The sequence below is a fragment of the Pinus tabuliformis genome, chromosome X (assembly GCF_031772625.1).
Source record: "Pinus tabuliformis cultivar Carrire ecotype Pingquan chromosome X, CPIR1, whole genome shotgun sequence".
Classification (NCBI taxonomy): domain Eukaryota; kingdom Viridiplantae; phylum Streptophyta; class Pinopsida; order Pinales; family Pinaceae; genus Pinus; species Pinus tabuliformis.
In genome coordinates, this window is record NC_142308.1 from 1,348,718,636 (window position 1) to 1,348,743,308 (window position 24,673).

At 40.0% G+C, this 24,673-nt stretch overlaps 1 protein-coding gene across 1 annotated transcript in view; it reads left to right on the forward strand.

Moving 5' to 3' along the window:
• The first annotated feature begins 4,829 nt into the window (after positions 1-4,829).
• Positions 4,830-24,673, forward strand: part of LOC149145069 (uncharacterized) — a 28,411-nt gene continuing 8,567 nt past the window's right edge. The window contains exons 1-2 of the mRNA XM_089452345.1: positions 4,830-4,992; positions 5,089-5,150. Coding sequence (XP_089308471.1) covers positions 4,830-4,992; positions 5,089-5,150 — 225 coding nt within the window. The remainder of the gene's footprint in view (positions 4,993-5,088; positions 5,151-24,673) is intronic.

Here is a 24,673-nt window from a genome sequence, read left to right on the forward strand (position 1 = left end):
TCCCAGCATCATGTTGAAGGTTTAGCCAATAAAAATACTTCTACAACACTGCCACTATTTTCTCTACTCCGAAGTGTCCAGTGACATGACTATAGTTCACGTCCCAAACCATCTTGGCACGCTCACTTGAAGGAACACAGAGGTGTCCCAGGTGACATAACTCCTAGCCCTTGTGTCTATATTAATTGAAAGGGTCAGTGGTCTGTGTGGATGACCATTTTCTTCCCCATAATGAAATGCTTTCATTATCAGTAGGCCTGCACAATGGAATACATCTCTTTGTCATATATGTGATACTTTTAGAATATGTCTGAAAATGTCTCATTGTGATATGCCATTAGATGCCCCAGTTGAGTAAGAATTGCACCAATAGCATATTCAAAGCCATCTATCTCAATATCGAATGGTTGCTACAATTTTGGTAATGTGAGCACTGGTGCAGAGCAGAGGTGATGCTTTAACTTGGAAAACACAATCTGCTGGGATTCAGACCAAAGGAATTTTTCTTTCGCTCCACCCTTGGTGACTTAACTAAAAGGTCAAGCGATATGAGAGAATCCCAACATGAACCTACTGTCGAAATCAACATGACCCAAAAAGTTTCAGAGCTCTATTAGAGTGGTTGGGGTTGGCCAATCTTGAATGAATTATATCTTGGTTGGGTCCACATGCACATCCCACTCATCAATGATGTACCATAGATATTGAACTTGGGTCATACCAAAGTACATTTCTCCAATGATCTGAATGTTGGGCAAACCTTTTAATGTTATGCAAGCTCGCTCATCAATATTAAAAAAATGTTCTTAGGATCGTCTCAAATTAACCAAAATGTGAGGAATTATGTGTCAATTGTTGAGTTTCTTTTATGAGAAATTTATGAGGTTAATTAGTTGTTTAAAACACATATACAACAATTAAAATGAAAAGAAGTAAAACATGACAAATCATAACACAAATATGATAAAGGAGTTCACCCCTCCTGGGATACATCTCCTTGGACCCGCTTCAATGGCTAGGCCCTCTTTGGATTAATGGTCAATTCTCTGATTTCATGAATCTATAGTGCTCCAATGGCTTTGAAACCTACTCCATTGGATTCAGAAGACTGAAAATCCCCAAAAATGACTATCAAATCTCTACAACTGGACTTCGACTGATTTAGGCTTGACCTCCTCTCCTGGTGGCCCTAAGCTTCTGTTTCCAGGAAAACTAGTGTCTTTTCGATCTACTAGTCCCACTATGATTGGTATCTATCTTAGAAACAAACAATCAAAGCAATTTGCGATTTCCTTTATGTATGATAGATAAGAGAGAAGCAAAGGGGACCAACTTGGATCTTCTGCTTGAATCCTTGCTTGATTTCTCTCTTCCTTGATAGAGCTTGCAACTCCTCTCCTACTTGTCCCTCTTAGAGAATACCTATAGAGACAAAGTAACAAAACACCATCAAAGTATCTTGATCTATAATATCATAAACAATGCAGAATCAGAAATACATTGATCATACAATTGCATTCACAAATAACAAGATTCAAAATACACAATTGTATGGAGGAAAACTCAAAGAACTTTATTAATAGTAGAAGAGAGGATTACAATCCAGCTGTCTGATCCAGCATCATCCTCCCAACATCAAAGCCCTCTTCACCTTATGAAAAGCAAGATCACCCAACAAACAATGTTCCTTCTCAAAGATAAACCAATAGTGCGCCCTTACAAATTACAAAATTCCAGCCTCTAGATCTCTCAGATGAGGGATCCATTTATATATGTCTTGCAAGGGTGTGAGTCAGCTCTGGGTTTTTTATTACTGTCATTCCACTAATAGTTCTTGGTTCTACTTGGAGATTTCATTGATCTCTTACTCATCCCTAGGCGAATTCAGAGAGGCAAGTGTCATAGGGGAAATTTCTAGAAGATTCCATGAGCATCCACTTAGCAAATTGTCTCAACCATTCGTCCATTCTCACTCATCACACCCTATAGAAGGCCTCTTCAGTATGCATTGCACCTGGCTAGTGTAGGAGCCAGTATGCATTGCACCTTGACAGTGGAGCATTCAGTATGGTCCAACTTTGACCAGTTCTGAGTAGTTTTTCAGGTGGAACTTCTGGGAAATGATGTAATCAGTTGACCATGATCCTTTAGGGTATGAAACAACACTTTTAGGAGTTAAAGAGACCTTGGTTTATCAACATATGTGATTGGGGTTGAAGTGCCCAAATATTTCTATAACAGTTGCCCCCTAAAGCATGAGGTCGTAAATCTTTTGATGTCGAGTGAAATGCTTTATCATGAGGATCTGAGGAATTCAAACTGGAAGGTGACCTGTATAAGATACAATACAATATATAATCATCATATTATTTTCATGATCTAGTTGAGGTGGGCATTCCCATGCTCAAATTTATAAATTCATTTTCATGTACATAGAACAGCTAATCGTCTGCAGTTGCAGATTGGTGATTATTCATATGAAAGGTCATCGTCCCTAGCTTGGATGACCATCTATGCAACTTCTGTGTACATTTGATGTCTTTATATTCCTGAATATATCGTAGGCCGGATGGATGAAACTAGATCCAGGGTCTTCAAACTCATTCAATATTCACCCAATGTACAAGTTGATCCATGTGAAAAGATGTGTTGAAGTCGAACATGGAAAGACATCACCTGATTACCAGCCAATGATGTGAGTTGTTAACAGGCGTTAGAGGAATCACCAATAAATTTAATGACCCTTAAGGTACTACTATACAATTCATGTGGTGTGAATATATGATCCGATGTCGAACACCACATAAAATCTTTCGGTCGAAGGCCATTGATGTAAATCTGTCGCCGGAAGTGAAAAACTTACCATTGAGGCATGCAAGCTTCAAATTACTAAAAGGGTTGTTTCTAAGTCAACTTCTTGGATAATGAGCTGGTGTCGATAAGAAGTGACCCATCGTAGGAGGGCCTTGATGTATCCCACATCTATGACATGAAACAAAACAAATGATTTTTTGGAGGTGAAAACGATCTGATGATACAAGTTTCAGGAATGGCGATCATGAAAAATGGAGGGTGAAGGTATTGCAGTGGGTGAGGCATTAGCTGGATGGTGAATTCTCTAAATGACTTCTCTTGAACATATCAGTGACACTGAGATGGATTGGTAGTGTTAGCCCCAAAAGATGGATGGTGCAGAGGACCAATGGTGATATGAACGGTGAACAGAATAACCCAACCTGACTCAATCATGGTGATAGAGTGAAAGTGTCATGTTCAAGAGTGACCTACTACCAATAAAATTCTTCAAATTTTCTTCACTTTTTCCCCAGTCATTGCTGACGAGTACCTCTTTCTTTTTGTCAAGCTTGAGGAGGATAACATATGCTTGTTCTATAATTTTCCCTTCACGCAAACATGTCGTTATGCTTTTGCGAGCCTAGTGACTGTGAAACTAGTTCTTGTCTGGGTGGACAAGTTTGTTGCTATTTTTTTAACGAGTTTAATGACAAGGATAACTCGGTCATTTTCATGTTTAGAGAGTTTGAAAAGGGATGAAAAGGAAACTCCAATAGTCCTTTTTCGTAGGCATAATCCCTTAAGTTTGAAAAAGCATAAAATAATACGTAAGGGATGATTTTTTTATCGCTTTAGCGAGCCGAAAAAAACAAGCGCTCAATCTTTTTGTGGGATAATCCCTCAAATCCAAATGGATTAAAATACAAGAGGGATGGAACTTCCCCTTTCTTTAACAAGCTGGAAAGGCCAATAGCTCAACAATCGTTTCATATTTAATGAGTCTAAAAATAGTTGAAAAGAGACTTGTTTTTTTAGGAACGAGTGGTGTTTTGAGGTAGCAACTGGTTCCAGGTAAGTTTGGAACTTCTCAAAACATGGTGGTGTGAAGAGGGTCGCTAAGAGAACCACTCGTCGTAGTTGTTCCTCAAAAGGGTAAATAATCAAGTGGAAGCATATGATCGGCCAAAAGAATGGAGGTGATGGTAGAACATAACCAAGGCTCAAAAGGTTGATAGCATGGCAATCACAGAGGTCGTTTATTGAAGGCGGATTTATTTTTTAATGAGCTTGAACCTTGCGTTAAGATATGCTCAGTAGTAGGTTTATTTTTTAACAAGCTTAAACCTTGCAGAAACATCGCTCATTAGCGGGTTTATTATTTAAAGAGCTTGAACCTTGCAGAAACATTGCTCATTAGCGGGTTTATTTTTTAACGAGCTTGAACCTTGCGGAAACATTGCTCATTGCAGTAGTCAAAGACGTTCAGTTCACCGTTTAACACTTTAGATACTTTCATCGATCGTTCAACCTACTCAATTGCTCCATCAAATTGATTAGAAATACACATATATGCCCAAAAAATGAATTTAAAACTAACATTTTACTTGAAGTACGTGAACAGTAACAAAAAAAAGTAGTTTACCTCTCATTTTTATCATTTCATTTCAAATTTCGGATTTTGGAGCAGGGATGGCAAGATCAATATCTGGGATGTCACTAATTGGCCCTTAAGGACTATTTTATTCACCTTTGCTAGATTGGCTAGTAGCGCGGCTCTTCATTTGGCAAACAGATCTTATATGTAGTACGCCTAGGAATGCCTAGAACCAAAGGTGTTCAATTGGTGCTAAGCAGTACTTTTGGCCATAAAAGAATAGATATCCAAGGTAAAGAATGGAAGGTCCAAGAATTTTGGTTATGGTTCCATCTTGACTACTTTTTCCTTGGAGACGATTCCACTGATGTAGCCTCAATACATTTCACTAGGATTGCCAGCACTGAGGGAACCACAGATGTAGAGATGGGTTGATCTCATGGCCAGACATGCTGGTCAGTCACGGATTTCTTTCTATGATGCCTTCTTTGAGTGGTTCGACCATCAAGAGATGGTCTTCATGGAGTATCCATACGTTGGGATGGATTTCCGAGGTGACCTAGATTTGGCGTTACCGGCTAGTGAGCAGTGGAGTGTTATGAGTAAAATTCTTTGACCATATCTTTGCTTATCCATTTTATAATGTTTTTGTGTTTTTAAACATTATCAAGACTAATCAAACTCATATGTGTGTGCAGATATTGGGCTGTTGCGACCAGCGGCACGCCAACAGGCGGCAGCTGACGCTCCAGCAGGAGAGGCTATAGGGAGGGTTGTCCTTCATGATTTGGACATAGCAGAGACCCTGGTAGTGCTACAAGATCAGGTTAAGGGCCTCACTCTTGGCATTCCAGATGTGAGGACCAACGATTTGCCTCTGAGGTTACAACGCCATATTACTTACGTGCCGAGTTGATGGACTAGGCTCTCGCATATGATCTCACAGGCGGTGACATGCTATCACCAACACCATTAGTATAGGGTGCTTTTCTGCATTCATTTTTGAGTTTCTTGGTAATATGACTGACTTTGTCTTGGACACAAAACATTTTGTAAAAACTATAAATAGTTATATATTTTTTTGATTTTCTGAGTTTTATTTGGTTAAGTTATGCGATCTTGACGCAAATGTTAATGAAAATGCTTTTATTTACAAATGTTGCAAATGTCTATCTAACACATAATTTGCTAATGAATCAGTTAATGTGTTTAAGTTTCTGGAAATGTGTTGATATTGAATGGAATCAAACTGTCTTTCCAAAATCCTAACTCTTAGGAACATACGATAAACAACTGGGTTCCGAATGGAATAGACACCCGTAAGCTGTAGAATGATGAGCTGCAAATCTAGCCTAACAACAATTCGACATATTCCATGTGAAATGGCATCAAAGAGAAGCTCAATCAATGTGCTATACTCAGAGATGTTGTTCATTGATCGACCAATACATATCCCTATGAAACTCACTAACTCGCCGCTTGGAGCAAAAATGGCCCCAGCTATAGAAGATAGGTTCTGCGTACTATGACTAGCTCCGTCGGCATACCCAATGAATGATTCCAAAAGGTCTGACATCTGCAACAAATGAAAAGTGGATTACCTAACCAAAATGACAACTCTTGATGAAAAAATGTAACAAAAGCATATCTATAAAGAGATTACTACACTTAATAAAGCTTAGTAATGCTTAAGATACAACCCGTTTTAGGGTTGCGATAGTGGAATCCCATCATAATCTACCAACTTGTAGGATCCTTTTGCTAATACTTGTTTAATAATGTAGGGGCCCATCCATAATGGTTCGAACTTACTTGCTCCCAATTTTTCGAAGTCCTGATCGTAAAGCAAGACTAGGTCACCTTCTGAGAAGACATGAGGCTTGGCATTTTTGTCAAATTGCACCTTGACACGTATCTTATGAGCTTCATTAGCCAACACGACATCATGACGGGTTTCATCCAAGTGGATTAGTTCCAAGAAACGAGCCTCTTCCTCCGAAGTTTTCTGAAGTAGATCGATTGTGAGCTTGAGAGATGAAATTTCACACTAAATGGGTAAGACAGCTTCCAGACCATACACCAACTGAAAGGGTGTAATTCTGGTCACATTTCTTGCCAATGTCCTATATGCCCATAGAGCTGAGTACAGGATTAAATGCCAATTCCGTTTGTGGACTCCAATCATTCTCTACAGCATGCGCTTCAAGACCTTGTTGATTGCTTCAACTTATCCATTAGCCTACGGATAATATGAAGTAGAAAAATCATGGGAAAGTCATAATTTGGCAGTCAATTCAACCATCATGTGATTGCAAAAATGTGATCCATGATCTGTGACTATAGCCTATGGGACACCAAATCTAGAGACTACATGATTGAAGAAGAAAAGAGCAACCATTTTGCCTTGGCCCATTTTGTAAAATAGTCGAAAGTGGCTATGATATACCCATGCCCCCCGACTGAGGTGGGGTTACATGTCATGAAATCTATGCCCCATTTAGCGAATGGCCCAATAGTAACTACTGGATCCATTGGTGTGGTGGTAATCTAGTTTTTCCGTTGAAAATCTGACAAGCATGGAAACTTTTGATGGCGATTATGCAAATATTTGAATATATTTGGCCAAAAGTAACCAGCTCGTATGATCTTTTATGCAGTAGTGTAACCAGATAAATGCCCCCCACATGCACCTGAATGATAGTCATTCAGGACTTTTTCGGCCTCCTCATGCGTGAGGCACCTTCACAGAACTGTATCGACACCACGACGGTAAAGTGTATCACTGACGATCATGTAGTCTTTGGCTTGGTATCGAATACATTGCTGTTCAGAGCGAGAGGTGTTAGGCCTGAAGGTTTGGGTTTGGAGATAGACTAGTATATCTCCATACCAAAAATCGCTTGACAATATCAAAAACAGAGTTTCATCCATAATTGATGCTTTAGATGTTAAATCGTTGGATGACAATGGGAGTTCACAAAGTAACTCTGCGAAGACTAGAGATTTCTTTGATTTGGATTTGGTGAATTCCAGATCAAACTCTTGCAAAATGGCTATCCATTTGGAATATTTCCCCCCTAGTAATTGATGCGATAGAATGTAGGTCATAGGGTTGAAATCTGAAAAAATGGTAGTTTTGTGAAAGAGTATATAGTGTATAAATCTCTGTATGGCTTGAACAGCTGCTAAGGCCAACTTTTCAACATAGGAGTACTTTCTTTCTGTATCATTTAAGTTCCGGCTTAAATAATACACAGGATGTTCTATTCCATTGTCTTCTTGGACTAAAACCATGGCGATGGTTGTACCTTTAGCGGCGAGATATAGGCTAAAGTCTTTTTGATAGTCAGGAGCATACATTAATGATGCTTTTACTAGGGAACCTTTTAAAGCATCAAAGGAAGCTTGCGTAACCTGATCCCAGTTGAAGGGTACTTATTTTTTCAAAAGATGCATATAACCTTTAGCAAGTTTGGCATAATTTGGAATGAACCTCCTTAGAAAGTTTGCCTTCCCTTGGAGTTTCTGAATCTAAAGAAAATTTGAAGGTGGAGGCATGTCGATGATTGCCTGAACCTTACATGGGCCGAGTCGAATTTCGTCCTTAGAAACCACGAAACCAAGTAATCGACCAGAACCAACAAAAAACGCACACTTGTATGGATTGAGTCGTATCTTGTAGTGTCGGAAAAGTAGAAATATAGCTCTCAAATGCTGTGGATGATCAGTCCGCTTTCACAAATGAGCCGATAGATCATTGAGATACAGTTGAATGATGTGCTTGATGTCATGGAAGGCATAGTTCGTTGCCCTCTAAAAGGTTGCCCCTACATTCTTCAAACCGAAAGGTAGTTTACGATACTCGAATGTGCCCCATGGACATATAAATGCAGTCTTTGATTGGTCATGTGGGTGGATATTGATTTGATTGTATCCGGAAAATTCATCCATGAATGAAAAGATTTTGCATCCAGCACATCCATCAATTATTTGGTCGATGCAGGGTGTAGGGTAGTTGTCTTTTGGACAAGCTTGATTTACATCCCTATAATCGACTCACACTCTAATCATTCCTTGCTTTTTCATCACAGGAACAATATTCGATACCCAATCAGTGAGAGGAACAGTGTAAATGAAACCAGCATGTAAAAAATTTTCAACTTCTGCCTTAATGGTTGTGGCTTTCTTCGGGTGAACCTATCGAAGTTGTTGTCGCACTGGTTTGACATCTTGATACATCTTGATTTCATGTTCAATGATTCTCGAGTCAATGCCTGGGATTTCTTCATATGACCATGCAATGAAATCTCTAAATTCACGAAAGAGAGCGCAATATATTTCCAGTTTTGAAGGAGAACAAGATTTGACAACATGAATATTCTCTACAACATTAGGTTTGGTCGAGATATTAATGGCGATAGTTTCTTCAATATTAGATAGATTTCACTTGGAATCCACCGTATTTACAGTATTCGATAGAAAATCAAAAACTGAAGGATGATTAAGGTCGATAGAATAATTTTTGTTGTTATCTTGAAGGTGGGAATGATGGTGATAATCTTCCCATGGTGCCTCTCCTATCATCATCGACTGAATGATTCCTTCATCTGTAGAATGTATACGAGACCAAGGATCAGAAAAGGTGCCTGTTAACGGGAAAAGTGTCTACTCAGAACGACCCTATCCCACTAAGGTGTGACAGTGACCTTAGAAACAAACAAGGAAAACTACTTTCGTATTCTTCTTTATGAACTATAAACGAAGAGGAATAGGATGAACCAACCTGTGTCTTGCGCTAGTCCTTTTGATCCAATCTCTCTCCTCTTTGACAGCTTCCAGCTACCTACTCCCTTACATGCCCAGCTTCACCAAGTTCCTGTAAGACCACAGAAGAAGAAAACTACACAAAGACATGGATTTATATTCATAAATAGCTTAGGATCAGATTTAAGCTAAACATGCAAATATAACAAACATCAATGATACACAAGCATGTAGGAGAAACTCAAATAGTTTTATTGATATAAAAAGAAGGTCCAGGAGGAGCTACAACCGATGATTCCTGATCCAGCATCAACCTCCCAGCATAGAATCCCCTCTTCACCTCCAAAAAAGCATAAATCACCCAATACTCTGATATCTATTTCAAAACCAACAGCAATTCTCTGCAATGTACAAAATTCCAGCCTCAGGATCTCTTGGATGAGGGATCCATATATAGATGTATGCAAAGAGGATGAGTCAGCTCATGAATTGATTAGTGGCTTCTCTCTATCAGTTCTTGCTTCCACTTGGAGACTGAGAGCCTCTTACTCATCACTCGTCGAATTCAGTGAGGCAAGTGTCATTGGAGAAGATTCTGGAAGCTTCCATTGTCTCTCTACCTCGTGGAATGACTCTGCCACTTTTCATTTCCCGCTCAACGCACCCTGGTGGTGCATTTAGGTGCATTGCAACGCACCTAGCCAGTGTATTTGGGTGCTTTGCAACGCAGCTAGCTAGTGGAGCAGCTGAAATGATCCTGATTTGACTGATTCTGAGTAGTTTCTGGTGGAGAACTTCTGGGAGAAGCTGTGATTTGTTGACCTTGTTCCTTTAGGGGCTGGAACAACACTTTTAGGGACTTAGGATTCCTTGGTTTATGGACATTTCATGCTTAGAGCTATAAGGCACAAAAATGTCTATAACAGTTGCCCCCTAAAGTATGAGGCCGTTTATCGGGTGAAATGCTTTATTAGGAGGATCTGAAGTTCTTTCAATGCTGGGAGGAGACTTGTAATAAGATACAATACAATACATTATCTTCATATTGTTTTCATGATCTAGCTGAGGCGAGCATTCCCATGCTCAGCTTTATAAATTCATTTTCATATACATAGGACAGACAATCGTCTGATGGTAGACTGATGATTCTAATAGAGCCATCATCCTTTTGGTAGGATGATTATCTGTGCTGCAATGCTGTAAATTTCAATGTCTTTATTCTCCTGAATATATATCGCAGCCCGGATGGATGAAACTAGATCCGGGGTCTTCAATCTCGTCCGATCTTCACTCGAAGTACAAGTCGATCCATGTGAGAAATGTTTTGAAGTTGAACATGGAAAGACATCGCTTGATTACCAGTCAATGATGTAAACTGTTAACAAGCGCGAGAGGAATCATCGATAATGATGATGACCCTCAAGGTACTGCAGTACAATTCACGTGGTGTGAATAAAGGACTTGGCGTCAAACACCACGCAAAATCTTTCGGTCGAAGGTCATTGATGTATACCTGTCGCCGGAAGTGAGAAACTTGCCATTGAGGCATGCAAGCTTCAAAGTACTGAATGGGGTGTTCCTAGATCAACTTCTTGGATAATGAGCTGATGTCGACAAGAAGCGATCCGTCAAAGAGGGCCTTGATGAATCCCACATCAATGACACAGAACGGAGCAAATGATTTTGATGGAGGTGAAAACGATCTGATGATATATGGTTCAGGGTGGCGGTCATGAAAGAATGAAGTATAATGTATGGTAGTGGATGGGACACGGGTGACTTTTCTGGATGACTTCTCTTGAACATGTCGGCGACACTTATGTGATGGATTGGTAGCATTTACCCCAAATGTGGATGGTATGGCGTGACCATGGTGATGTGACCAGTGAATGAAACAACCCAACCTGACTCGGGCACTGAGTGGAAGTGTCATGTTCAAGAGCGACTTGCTACCAATAAAGTTTCTTTGAGTTTTCTTCCCAATTTTTCCCCAGTCATTGCTGACCAGTACCTCTTTATTTTTGTCAAGCTTGAGGAGGATAACATATGCTTGTTCTATAATTTTCCCTTCGGGCAAACCCATCTCTATGTTTTAACGAGCCTAGCAATAGTGAAACTCGTTCTCGCCTAAAGACAAGTTTGTCGCTATTAATCTTTTTAACGAGTCTAACGACAAAGATAACTCGGTCCTTTTCATTTTTAGAGAGTCTGAAAAGGTATGTAAAGGTAACTCCGAAGTTCCTTTTTCGTCATCTAATCCCTTAAGTCTGAAAAAGTATAAAACAATACAGAAGGGATGAATTTTTGATAGTTTTAACGAGCCGAACAAAACAAGCACTCGATCTTTTTGTGCAATAATCCCTCAGGTCCAAAAAGATTAAAATCTAGAGGAGGGATAGCACTTCCTGTCGCTTTAACGAGCTGGAAGGCCAAAACTCGGCAATCTTTTCATATTTTACGAGTCAGTTGAAAAGAGCTTAAAGAAGACTCGTCTTTTGAGGAACGAGTGATAAAATGGGTAGCAGCTGATTCCAGGTAAGGTTTGGAATTTTCCAATCACGGCAGTGTCACAAGGATGGCTAGTGAAATCACTCTTCGCAGCTGTTCCTCAAAATGGGTAAACAATCAAATGGAGGTGAATGATCGGCCAATGGAAACGTGGAGGTGACGGTGCAAACACGACCAAGGCTTTAATGGCTGAAATGTTTCATTCACGGTGGTTATTTACCGGGGGATAGTTCATTTTTTAACGAGCTTAAAAGTGGGTGGAAACATTTGCTCGGTCTTATGTTTATTTTTTAACGAGCTTGAACTATGTGCTAAAAATGCTCGATTAATCCAGTCATGATAAGAATGTCTCATATAAAAACGACAACTTTCAGATTTTTGCCCCACATCCTTTCTTTATGCAAGTTTGGTGAAGACTAGTCCTACGAGTTTAAAGGGTTAGAGGTCCTAAAAATTTAAAAAATTAAATAGCCGCCCCTCGCTTGCATGCCAAAAGGTTTGCATGCCCCCAGGTATAAAACAGAGTTTCAAAGTTACCCCTCAATTTGCAGACAAAACATTTGTTCTATCAGGAGAGGCCTACCTCTTACAGGTTACCCAAGGATTGTTCTATTCACACAGCAAACAAAACACTTCTTTGGCGATGTCTACCGAGATAAAAAAAGGCGAGTGACTCAATTCTACCAACTCACATAACTTTGACAAGAGAATCTTATTCTAGAATAACCCCTCTTCCAATCACGGATGGGGTACAGACTAGTCATATTCTCCCACGGAAACCTACCCTATACCCGAAGTTTTCTTGCCGAAGCAGACCAGGACGCATGCCCCCTGGGTTTCAGTCATATCCCTCCGAATTACTCGCGCTTATCGGGAGGACGGACTGGGGATTGAGACATTTCTTGCGTGAAGAGACCATTCAGGGACGGTATATGACTATTTGCTATGCGTGATCCGGGAAATGAAAGCTGGTCCACGAGCTTGACCACTCTTCCTTCGTGTGGAAAACACATTACTCTAAAGAGTGAGGAGACGATGGCTCCCATGCAATAAATATAGTCTCATCCAAGGAGTAGCTTATAATCCAAGGGTCCTTGAACTACCATGACGTTCATGCGAACTGTCTTCCCTCTCAATGTTATGGGCACATCGGGAAGGATCCCTAAAGGTCAACTGGTTCCTTTATCAAAGCCTGTCAGATTTCTCATTTCAGGCAACAGCGATGGCGAACCAATCGCTTTCCAAGAAATAGAGGAAAGGATACTCACAGAAGCCCCCTCATCTATGATGGTACCAGCCATGACCATTCTATATATTTGAACGATAATTCGGAATGGTATGCTTGCTGGCAAACGGGGTCTACCTAGTTGATTCCAGTCGAAGGATACAACTAGGTTGCTTGGAGGTGGGACCGAGTAGATGGCCAGGTATGGCTCTGACGAACTTCCTTCCTGCGGTAAAGGAATGGGTGGATTGCCCCCATGTTCGTCGGAGTCTGTGTTGATGTAGAGAATTTGGATGGTGTCATCCTTGTTCTCTTCAGTGACTATATCATCCGAAGATAAAACCTCTGAAGGCAAGACTGGGTCAACTGCCACCTTGACCTTTTGACTTTCGTTTGGTATGGATTCAGTTGCTTTATCTTCAATGACAGACGCTTTAGCCGACCACCTGAGTGGGCCAGCTGGGCTCTCAACTAGTGACGGACTCGGCAAGAGTTTTTTATATCCAGGAGGAAGTCGTAACGGTGAAACCGGACGATCATCCAAAACTCTTTTAGCCTCGTCTAAGAAGGGACAACGGTGGAGGGCATGGTCGCCTTCGCACAGTTTACAAGGAAATCTAGCTTTCCCTTTTCATCCTGGGGCTTCACTTTCACTAGTTGACGGTGTGCTTTCAACATGATCTCCAGAGGTTGATGACACTGGATTGTGCAAACGAGGAGACCAGTCCCTTAGTATCCGGGGGATGCAAGGACAATCTCTGTGAAAGTGGTCTCCTCTGCAAATGACACATGGCGATTTAGGCCTGGTCAGTGTTGTGCGTGGATTTTCGTTAGACAACACTCGTTTTCCTCCCTTCTCCTTTGGCTCCTTCTTCTTTTTCTCTTTCTTCTTCTTTTCCTTCTTCTCCTTAGGAACTTGGCTTTTAGCTTTACCAGTCACGTCAAGCGAAGAGGAAGGAGGAGAGGAAGAATTAGAGGAAGTAGAAGGCTGGTGGGTAACTCTGGACTCGTCTAATTTCTTATTCGATTGCTCAGGAATAGTGGTGTTCTGAACGACATTGGTTGAGAAGAGCCATATTGGCAAGCCAATTGTCAGTCCTGGCAGCGACAATGTGGCCATATGGGGCGCACCAACATCTCCCCAAGAGGAGAAGGGACTAGGATTTCCACCAAGGGGAATTCCTTGGTTGGTAGGCTCCATTTTCTCAACCTAAAGATCAACGTAGGAAAAGGGTATGAATATTCCGCTTAAAATAAATTTTAACACTCTTTGACACAACTTGTTTTTTCAGTTTTAAAGAGTCAAGAAAAAACAAAAGATGACTCTAGTCTCCTTCGATTTTTAATGAGCCTGAAGTGACAAGTGCTCAGATGGACCTTTTCCGTTAAGGAGTCTGAAAAGGAACGAAAGGGACTGCTCTGGAGGTCTAGGTAGAGGGAGTACCAAACCAATCGCAAAACTGCAGAATACTTTTTACGGTACGGTAGTCAATCTTCCCGAATGCTGTGTTCGGTGCATTGCGATCAGTAGGGCGGCCGACACGGCTTCCTATGGATAAAAGGTTTTAAGCCTATAGGGGTCTCCCAATATATACTCGACGGTACGTGGGAGCACAAGTCCGTACTGGAACTTATCGTCTCAAAGTGGAGGAATCACCCAACCATCAGTGAGGACAACAATTACCAGGCTTTACGACGCCGGAATACATCTCTAGCCTAGACCTCTAAATGTTGTGCATTAAGTTACAAAGCATTGTTAAGTTCATTGAATTTATTTTAGGTTGATCTTTCTTATGAAGTTTGCCTTTTGGGTTCACCACGAGATGTAGATGTAATTCCTAAAATGCAATCTAAAGATGATAAGCAAGCTTTTATCTCTTTTCAGCAATGAAAATCCTAGCTACAAGGGGAAAAGAAAGACACAATCTTTTCTCAAAGAGCAAAGAGCACACTATAAATGCACTTTTCCTAAATCAAGCCAAACAGACTGTCAATATGCAAATGCACATGTGCATGTATTTATTTTTCACTTTCTTAATATTGATGCCTAAAAAGAAAGTTGTTGTACAAATTTGAATTCGTTTTCAAGTGAAAAACACAAACAAGTTTCTTTTCGAAATCAAAAGGTAGAGACGATTACGACACTTTATGATTTTGAAATAAACACTTGTTTCGACACTAGAAATTCAAAAATTCAAGCCAAAGGCAAAAGTAAAAGCATAATCAACTGTCAACAGCAAATAAACTTTCTCCTAAGATCAAAATCGACACTTACGACAGATCTAAATCAAAGGACGACAGTATGACTATTCTACTTTTGCAATGGGAAACTGTAAATGACGTAACAAACACACAAAAAAATATACAGTTTCTTTTATACAACTGAGGTGGAATTAAGGCAAAGAAAAGGGGTTTTTAAACAGACACACGCACTGATCACAGGCTGCAAAAATCAGAGACAAAACTGAAAAAATTGAGCAAAGAACCTCAGCTGCACAAGGCTAGGCTGATCAACGCACCTGCTACACAAAGAAACTGGATTGCAACGCAGGTTGCCCTCTTGGGAACTGCGCTGAAATGCAGGAACTCTTCACAGCACCTGCGCTGGGGCAGAAACAAGAATTCTATCCGGGTTCTAGGTCACGGTTTGCAGTTTAATCTATGGTTTTTGGCTGAGTAAAAGCAATCAGTAATGCACAATCAGAGGGTAGATTTAAAAGAGGTTTAAGAGCTATCACAAAGGGTAATCAGATCATTTGTGATTCAGTTGTTCAAATCATAAACAGATCCAGTGAATGGATTGAAGTAGCAGATGTCTACTTTGCATTTGTTAATGGCAAATGCAGTTCGATTTGCTACTCCTAAGTTTATGAAACAAACAACAAGAGAAACACAAACAAACTAACTAGACACGATCCCCAGTGGAGTCGCCATTTTGTTAACGGGAAAAGTGTCTACTCATAACGACCCTATCCCACTAAGGTGTGACAGTGACCTTAGAAACAAACAAGGAAAACTACTTTCGTATTCTTCTTTATGAACTATAAACGAAGAGGAATAGGATGAACCAACCTGTGTCTTGCGCTAGTCCTTTTGATCCAATCTCTCTCCTCTTTGACAACTTCCAGCTACCTGCTCCCTTACTTTCCCAGCTTCACCAAGTTCCTGTAAGATCACAGAAGAAGAAAACTACACAAAGACATGGATTTATATTCATAAATAGCTTAGGATCAGATTTAAGCTAAACATGCAAATATAACAAACATCAATGATACACAAGCATGTAGGAGAAACTCAAATAGTTTTATTGATATAACAAGAAGGTCTAGGAGGAGCTACAACCGATGATTCCTGATCCAGCATCAACCTCCCAGCATAGAATCCCCTCTTCACCTCCAACAAAGCATAAATCACCCAATACTCTGATATCTATTTCAAAACCAACAGCAATTCTCTGCAATGTACAAAAATCCAGCCTCAGGATCTCTTGGATGAGGGATCCATATATAGATGTATGCAAAGAGGATGAGTCAGCTCATGAATTGATTAGTGGCTTCTCTTTATCAGTTCTTGCTTCCACTTGGAGACTGAGAGCCTCTTACTCATCACTGGTCGAATTCAGTGAGGCAAGTGTCATTGGAGAAGATTCTGGAAGCTTCCATTGTCTCTCTACCTCGTGGAATGACTTTGCCACTTGTCATTTCCCGCTCAACGCACCCTGGTAGTGCATTTAGGTGCGTTGCAACACACCTAGCCAGTGTATTTGGGTGCTTTGCAATGCAGCTAGCTAGTGGAGCAGCTGAAATGATCCTGATTTGACTGATTCTGAGCAGTTTCTGGTGGTGAAATTCTGGGAGAAGCTGTAATTTTTTGACCTTGTTTCTTTAGGGGCCGGAACAACACTTTTAGGGACTTAGGATCCCTTGGTTTATGGACATTTCATGCTTAGAGCTGTAAGGCACAAAAATGTCTATAACAGTGCCATACTCTAGAGACCTATCTATCAAAACACTTGCTGAGTGTTGATTTGGGTTCGCCGCCCATGCCCAGAAAATTGATTGCTACAGAGATTCTATAGGCCTTGGGGGCAACACCTGGCGATGATCCACACTGTCAGAATGGTCAAGGTTCTTCTTAATATTTGATGATGTAGAAGATATCATGTGACAGGTTTCCACTGTGGCCACTTCCGCCAGATCACTTGGAGGCGGGATGGAAAAAGTACCCATTAAGGCAAGGTCTTTTAGGAGACCTACTTTGACATTTTGAAGCAATTGAGAGCTTCCATGGATTAATGGAATGCTTCTAGTAGCTTGTGAACTATTGGGGAAAAATATTAGTTGGTCAACGATTGTAATTCTGCCTTGGAAGGGAAATGCAATCTTTCTAAAATATGTTGACACAACAGGAGCCATAGCATAAATCCAGGGCCTTCCTAGTAGGATATTGTAGTCAAGGTTTCCATCAATTACCTCGACTTCAATTTCTATGGTCTTGCCCCCAGTTCAATCTACAAGTTACTTAATATCCCATACGGCGTGTATGTTCTTCCATCAAATGCTTTTAATGTCAATGATGATCGTGACAAGGGTGGTGAGCCTAAAGTTTTCTAGAAACTCATTGACATAATACAGGTAGATGCCCCCTCATCAATAATTGTTCGATGAACAATTTTACTGAGGGTTTTTACCTGTATAAGGAAAGCAAGTTGGGTCGGTAACTAAGGTTCGTATCCTTTATGGTTAAAGGCCACAAGATTGGAATCCACTGGATCAATCCCATCTATTGCTGATAATAAAGCCTACTTTTGGGAGGGACAATTCTGCAGTACTTCAAGTGTCGACATAGTGGATGGCGATTGGGCCAGATCCTCCACTATATTATAATTTTGTGCTGCTTGGGCATGAGTATTAATTTTCGATTTATGTACTACTCCCTTTGGCATTTTTATAGTTAATTTAGGAATGATGGGCGGAACAACTTCTGTTGTTGAACTACTGGGTTGATCTGTAGCCTTTTTGTTTGACTGTGGATTCCCATAATCTTTATTCCTTGTCGATATCAAACCATCATTTTGCTGTTTCAAGATGGATAACATAAGCACTTGGGATGGGGAAGCATGATCAATAGAAACCAGATTATCAGTCAATATCATTGGGGTACTTAAAGTCTTTAAAATTTTCGTGACCTCAGCTCGATGTGGACAATCTCTTGTATAATGGTCCTCATTACATATGAAACATGGTTGATTAGGTTTCTTTCGCCTAGTAGAGTTTCCAGAAGATTTATCAGGAGTCATATCTTCCTATTTCTTCTTTTTGTTTTTCTCTTTCTTCTTGCCCCCTGGTTGCTTTGGTTCTTTTCCCTTGTCTGATGACATGACATTAACCTCTGAGGCAAGAAGTTTGTTATTTGCTTTTTTACTAGAAACTGCAAGGGCTTTACCAGATGGAGCCTTTGTGGTTTGCATACTTGAGGTACCAATCATGCCATCACCGGCATGAGAGTCCCTGTTCGATTTAGGAGGGGGAGGAATGGAAAATTCTGATCTAAGAGTGTTAGCAATTTTTTCGTAGAGCATGCCAGACTAAGTATAGATCAAGTATAAATATTGTGCACGAGAAATTACTTGCTCTTTAGTGACAACTCCTCCCTTCACCGCATCTTCAGTAATAGAAGGCAATAATGATTTAATAAACCACTCATCTAGAAGCTGATCAGGAACATACATCTTTACCATTCGATGACGACATCACCACTCATGAATATGATCAAATATGTGAGTGGCTGTTGTATGTTTAAAGTTGGTAAGGAGTTCTATTCCCGTTTCATACCTTATGGGTAACTGAAAGCGGGTTAGAAAAGCAGTGGCAAGGGTGTTGAAGTTATCAAATGAAGCTCTAGGCAATTCAATATACCATTTTGCTACCAGACCAGTTAGCGTTCTCTGAAAATGGTGAAGCCTAATCGAATCATCATTTAGGGTGTTAGATGAGCACCACAAATGAAAGGTCATTATGTGATTCGATGGATCTTCACCTGGATTTCCATTGAATTTAGGAATATCAGAGGGAAGTTTACGAGGAATCGCTAGCCACCAAGGGGTGTAAGCAATTGGATCATTCATCAGCCAGTTCAGATCTGGTAATTCTAAAGTTGCTACAAAAGGCAACTGTTGATTTAGGTTTGGCGAAGCATACCCAGGATAAGATGGGATTGCCTGAGTAGTAGGTCTTTCCATGCCAGCATAATGTATCTGATGCTGATAACTTTGATAAGGTTGATGGGCATAACCATTATAGTATGGTTGTTGATGACCGTTTTGAAAATACGGTTGCCCATTACCTACAAAGCCTTGTTGCTTAGGTCCTTGGTAAGCTTGCTGGAATTGCGGTTGTTGATATTGTACCAGCCATGGTTGTTGGACCATTTTCTGTTGTCCAATACTGGATGATTGACCAAGATGAGGAGTGATAGTACCCATTTGAGCCTAGGTCGTTCCTATTAAGGAAGCACTAATCTGAGGTTGTGATTGAGCCATAGAGACAAGAGGCTGTTGTATTGTAACCTGAGAGAATTGAGGTTGACATACAACAGGTAGTGTTTGTACTTGCGACACAGTCACAATAGCAAGTGTAGTGGGAATATTTGACACAAGTTGAGTTGGTTGCATTGAATATACAACTCTTGGCTGTTGAGGCAGTATTGGTACCCAACCACTAGATGTAATTCCAGTTTGACCTGAATTTTGTTGTGAACTCTCATATGATTGTTCTCCTGGAGGGAACAATGAAAAAGCATACTGCCCCCCATATGGCAGCAATCCACTGCTCAAAGGGTATATTGGTCTATGAAGACTAGACTACCCAAATTGATACTGGCATGCAGGATCAATTTGCTAAGTTTCAACATAAGAAATGCCAGATAGGATTCTGTATGAACAAATAGGAGCAGACCATGTCATCGAAATAGCCCCTGGGTGGACTCCATCTAGTGATTGATAACTAGTTGGGATAGATGTTATTCCAAAAAACATCGTCAGAGTGGTAGCAGGGAGTTTTGTTGTGGCTGTATCAGATGACACAGTCCTAGATGTTGATGGTTGCTGAGACATATTTAGTCTATCCAAAAGATTTCCTAGTGATTCAACAAGAACTTGCGATGAAGAGTGATTAAAAGAACTAACTTCAGTAATAGCAGGGTATAGGTGGATCCCAGTTCCCAAATGCAATGGGGCACTGGATGGAAGATCCTCTACAATCTCTTCTATAGCAATCAGTCCAGGTGGAAGAGGTAGACCATCAGGTCCGTAAAATATTTCTGGATCCGAAGAAGGTATAACTTCTGCAGTAACAGACACTGGAGGGTGACACCTTCTGAATTTTGGAACTCAAATTCCATATTTTCAGGTAAGTTAACTTTAGTTTCTGGATCACCTCTAGATGGAGTTGTTTCAGGTATAGAAGTGTCTACCATTACACTAAGATCAGTTCTAATGTCCTCTTGTAACTGCAAAGCTTCTTCTGTAAAAGCAGAGGTACCAGAAATGATTGGAGCAACTGTAGTCTCTGATGATGTTGAAACACAAGTTTCAAATAAACCAGGAGAATTGGACTCAGTTAAATGAGACCATTTTGCCCAGAATGGTTTCGTCTCTAGAGTCAAAGACGGTTGACTCACTAGTATCCGCGAACGATGGGTTTTTGATTGAATTTCTTCCACGATTGCATATTACTTGATCAACTCAAAATTAAGGGGAAAATGATGTTATTCCGAATTAAATAAATTTTAATGACACTTTGACACAACTTTGCTTTTTCAATTTTTAAGAGTCGAGAAAAAGCTAAAGATGACTCTAGTCGCCTTTGATTTTTAATGATCCTAAAGTGACAAGTGCTCAGATGGACCTTTTCTTTTAAGGATTCGAAAAGGAATGAAAGTGACTACTCTAGAGATCTAGATAGAGGGATTACCAAACCAATCACAAAAGTGCAATATACACCTTGGTGGTAAACTAAAGAGAAATTACCAAGGACTTATGTACGACATTCAATCTTCCTGAATGTTGTGTTCAGTGCATTACGATCGATAGGGCGACAGACACGACTTCCTATGGATAAAGGATATCAGCCTATTGTGGTCTCCCAATATTTACTTGATGGTACAGGGAGCACAAGGCCATGCTAGCACTTGTAGTATCAAAGAGGAGGAATCACCCAACCTTTGATGAAAATGATAGTTACTAGATTTTACGATGCCAGGACACATCTCTAGCCTAGACACCTAAATGTGTTGTGCTAGGTTCCAAAGCATTGTTAAGTTCATTGAGATTTATTTTAGAGTTGATCTTGTTTAGAAGTTTGTCTTTCAAGGTTCACCACGTGATGTAGATGTAAAATTCCTAAATATGCAATCTAAAATGATAAACCGTCATTGTTTTTCTTTTAGTAATGAAAATCCTAGCTATTAAGGAAAGAAGATTACGATTCTTTCAACAGAGAGAAAAGAGAACACACTAAATGCACTTTTCCTAAATCATTTTTTCACACAGTCTAAATGAAAATGCAAATGCATATATTTGTTTTTCTTCCCTTAATGTGAGAATGAAAAAAAGGAAAATTAAGTATAGATCTGAACTATTTTCTTCAAAGCGACATTTCGACAATTTCTTTTCAAAATGAAAGGAAGACTAAACAAAACTTTTCAATTTCAAATAGAAAACTACTTTCGATACTTCAAATATTAACAATTCAAATCAAATACAGTGAAAAAAGTAAAATAGACTATCTAGAGGAGGAAGACTTTACGAAACTCTTCTTTTTGACTCAAAATGGCAATTACGACACTTTTGCATCAAAAAACGAAAGTTCGATTAAGCTACCTTTTGATGAAGGATCGTAAATGAATGACAAATACACAAAAACATTTACTAATCCTAACCAATGGAGACTGAACAATGTAAAGGAAGGAGGCTTCAACAATGAGATACTGATCATAAGCAGCAAAACAACTGAATAGAGCTGAAAACAAGGAGGAAAAACCCAAATTTCAAAGAGAGAAATAGTATTACTCAGTCATCACACCCGTGCTTCTCAGAAACAGGGATGCATCTCACCTACTACACATGGGAGGTGTGATGCATACTGGTTTCTAGTTACAAACAGTGCGATGGGCCAAGGAGCGAAACTGAGGTGGGTTTTTGCCCAAATTTGCAGCTAAGTTCAGTGATTTAGGCTGAGCTACTATGAACAGTAAAGAACAAAGTACAGGGGTATGATCTTAGGAGGTTATTGAGCTACCACAAGGGCATTTAGAATGCTTGCAAGTTAGAAATTCGGTTCATAAACCAACCCGAAGATTGATTGAAGCAATATTCATCTACTTTGCAATTGCATAGCAAGAGCAGTTCGAAGGCTATCTGGATAACTTCAGGCTCTGTCTGTAGCTTATAAAGCAAACAACAATAAAAAACAAACAAACTAATCATTCCCCAGTGGAGTTTCCATTTTTTTTCCGAGAAAACTAGTGTCTTTTCGATCTGCTAGTCCCACTAAGATTGGTAGCTATCTTAGAAACAAACAATCAAAGCAATTTGCGATTTCCTTTATGTATGATAGATAAGAGAGAAGCAAGAGGACCAACCTTGATAGAGCTTGCAACTCCTCTCCTACTTGTCCCACTTAGAGAATACTTGTAGAGACAAAGTAACAACACCATCAAAGCATCTCGATCTATAATATGATAAACAATGCAGAATCAGAAATACATTGATCATACAATTGCATTCACAAATAAAAAGATTCACAAATACATGATTGTATGGAGGAAAACTCAAAGAACTTTATTAATAGTAGAAGAGAGGATTACAACCCATCTGTTTGATCCAGCATCACCCTTCCAGCATCAAACCCCTCTTCACCTCATGAAAAGCGAGATCACCCAACAATACAATGTTCCTTCTCAAAGATAAACCAATAGCACTTCGTTACAAATTACAAAATTCCAGCCTCTAGATATCTGAGATGAGGGATCCATTTATAGATGTCTTGCAAGGGTGTGAGTCAACTCTGGGTTTTTTATTAGTGTCATTCCACTGATAGTTCTTGGTTCCACTTGGAGATTTCATTGATCTCTTACTCATCCCTGGGCAAATTCAGAGAGGCAAGTGTCATAGGAGAAGTTTCTAGAAGATTCCATGAGCATCCACTTAACAAACTCTCTCAGCCATTTGTCCATTCTCACTCATCGCACCCTACAGAAAGCCTCTCCAGTATGCATCGCACCTTGACAGTGGAGCAGTCAGTAATGGTCTAGTTTTGGCCAGTTCTGAGTAGTTTTTCAGGTGGAGCTTCTGGGAAATGATGTAATCAGTTGACCATGATCCTTTAGGGTATGAAACAACACTTTTAGGGGTTAAAGAACCCTTGGTTTATCAACATATGTGATTGGGGTTGAAGTGCCCAAACATGTCTATAACAACTTCCTTAAACTTCAACATAGCAAAATCACATGTAGAAGTGCCTTTATGCCTCTACAACCTATTTGATTGTGTTTAGAGAATCCAAATCATATAGGAATGACTCTTTCTAGGCCAAAATTGTTCGAAAATTGAATAGGATGTGGTCTCTTCAGTTTTTCCCTAGGAAAGCTCCACCAAATATGGAGAAACTCCAGTTAACCCTGCCAAATTTGGAGTAGCGCTGGATTTGTCGGACTTGCCAAAACTTCTGCCAACTAAATCCACGCTTCATTAATGGTTAATCATGGTTGGATTAATGTTAATCCCACTTAGTGCATTAAACTCGTGTGATTAACATTAGCACCGAACTTTGGTTATGATGTAAGGTCACATGCGGAGGGGGCACTGGCCCACGGAGCTGGCCCTCTCTTTCCCCAACTCGTCAGCGCTTAAAATTTAAATGAAAAGTGTGCCCTGTGTTTTTTAATACCAATGTTTATGGCATAGCAGTGGAGTGTGGGGCTTGTGTGGGCGAGGTTGCAAGTTCTATTTCCTGACCTGTCAAAACAATATTTTACATGATTTTTGAGAGGGAACGTGGTAGCCTTTGGGCTTGCCATGTGTCAACCTCTCATTGGTCCACCTCAATGTCGTTGACCAATAAGATGTCGAAAAATGTCAAAATAAAATTAAGCCATATGTCAAAATATTCTTTGAATATTCCAAGATATATACCTTGGAATATTATTTTTGTTGATTGGGGTATACAGATGCCTGGTCAACATCCCATTGAGACTATACCCAAAATTTTGCCTGTTTGACAAACGTTGGGCATGGAATCCCCACACAATAGGTTTTGGGGCTCAAAGCCCAAGTTTTGGTCAAAGGTTTTGTAAAACTTCACGAATTGCTGGTGCAGAGCGTGAAGTAGAGGTGAAGTCATAGGTTTGTTTGCCCTAATGTAATGTAACGTAATGTGAAGTCATGTTGGCCTACCCATGGTACGTGGACCATGGGATTGTATAAATAGAGCGAGGCTCTAAGTCGTGAAGAAAGTAGTTAATGAGAAAGAGTAGCGAAGGAATGATTTGAGCATAGAGTAGGATTCTAAGTGTATTTGGTCATAGTAGTAGGAAGAGGCTCTACAGTTGAGTGCACAGAGGCCTAGCAGATTCCGCAGCTAAGTGTGCGGACCCATGCAGCTGAGTGCGTAGGGCGGTGTTGAGTTTGTAAACAAAATTGAAGATTAAATAAAGAGAATTTGATTCCTATTTATGTGTAATTGTTGTGCATTATCTTCTTTATGTTTGTATTCATTTATGTATCG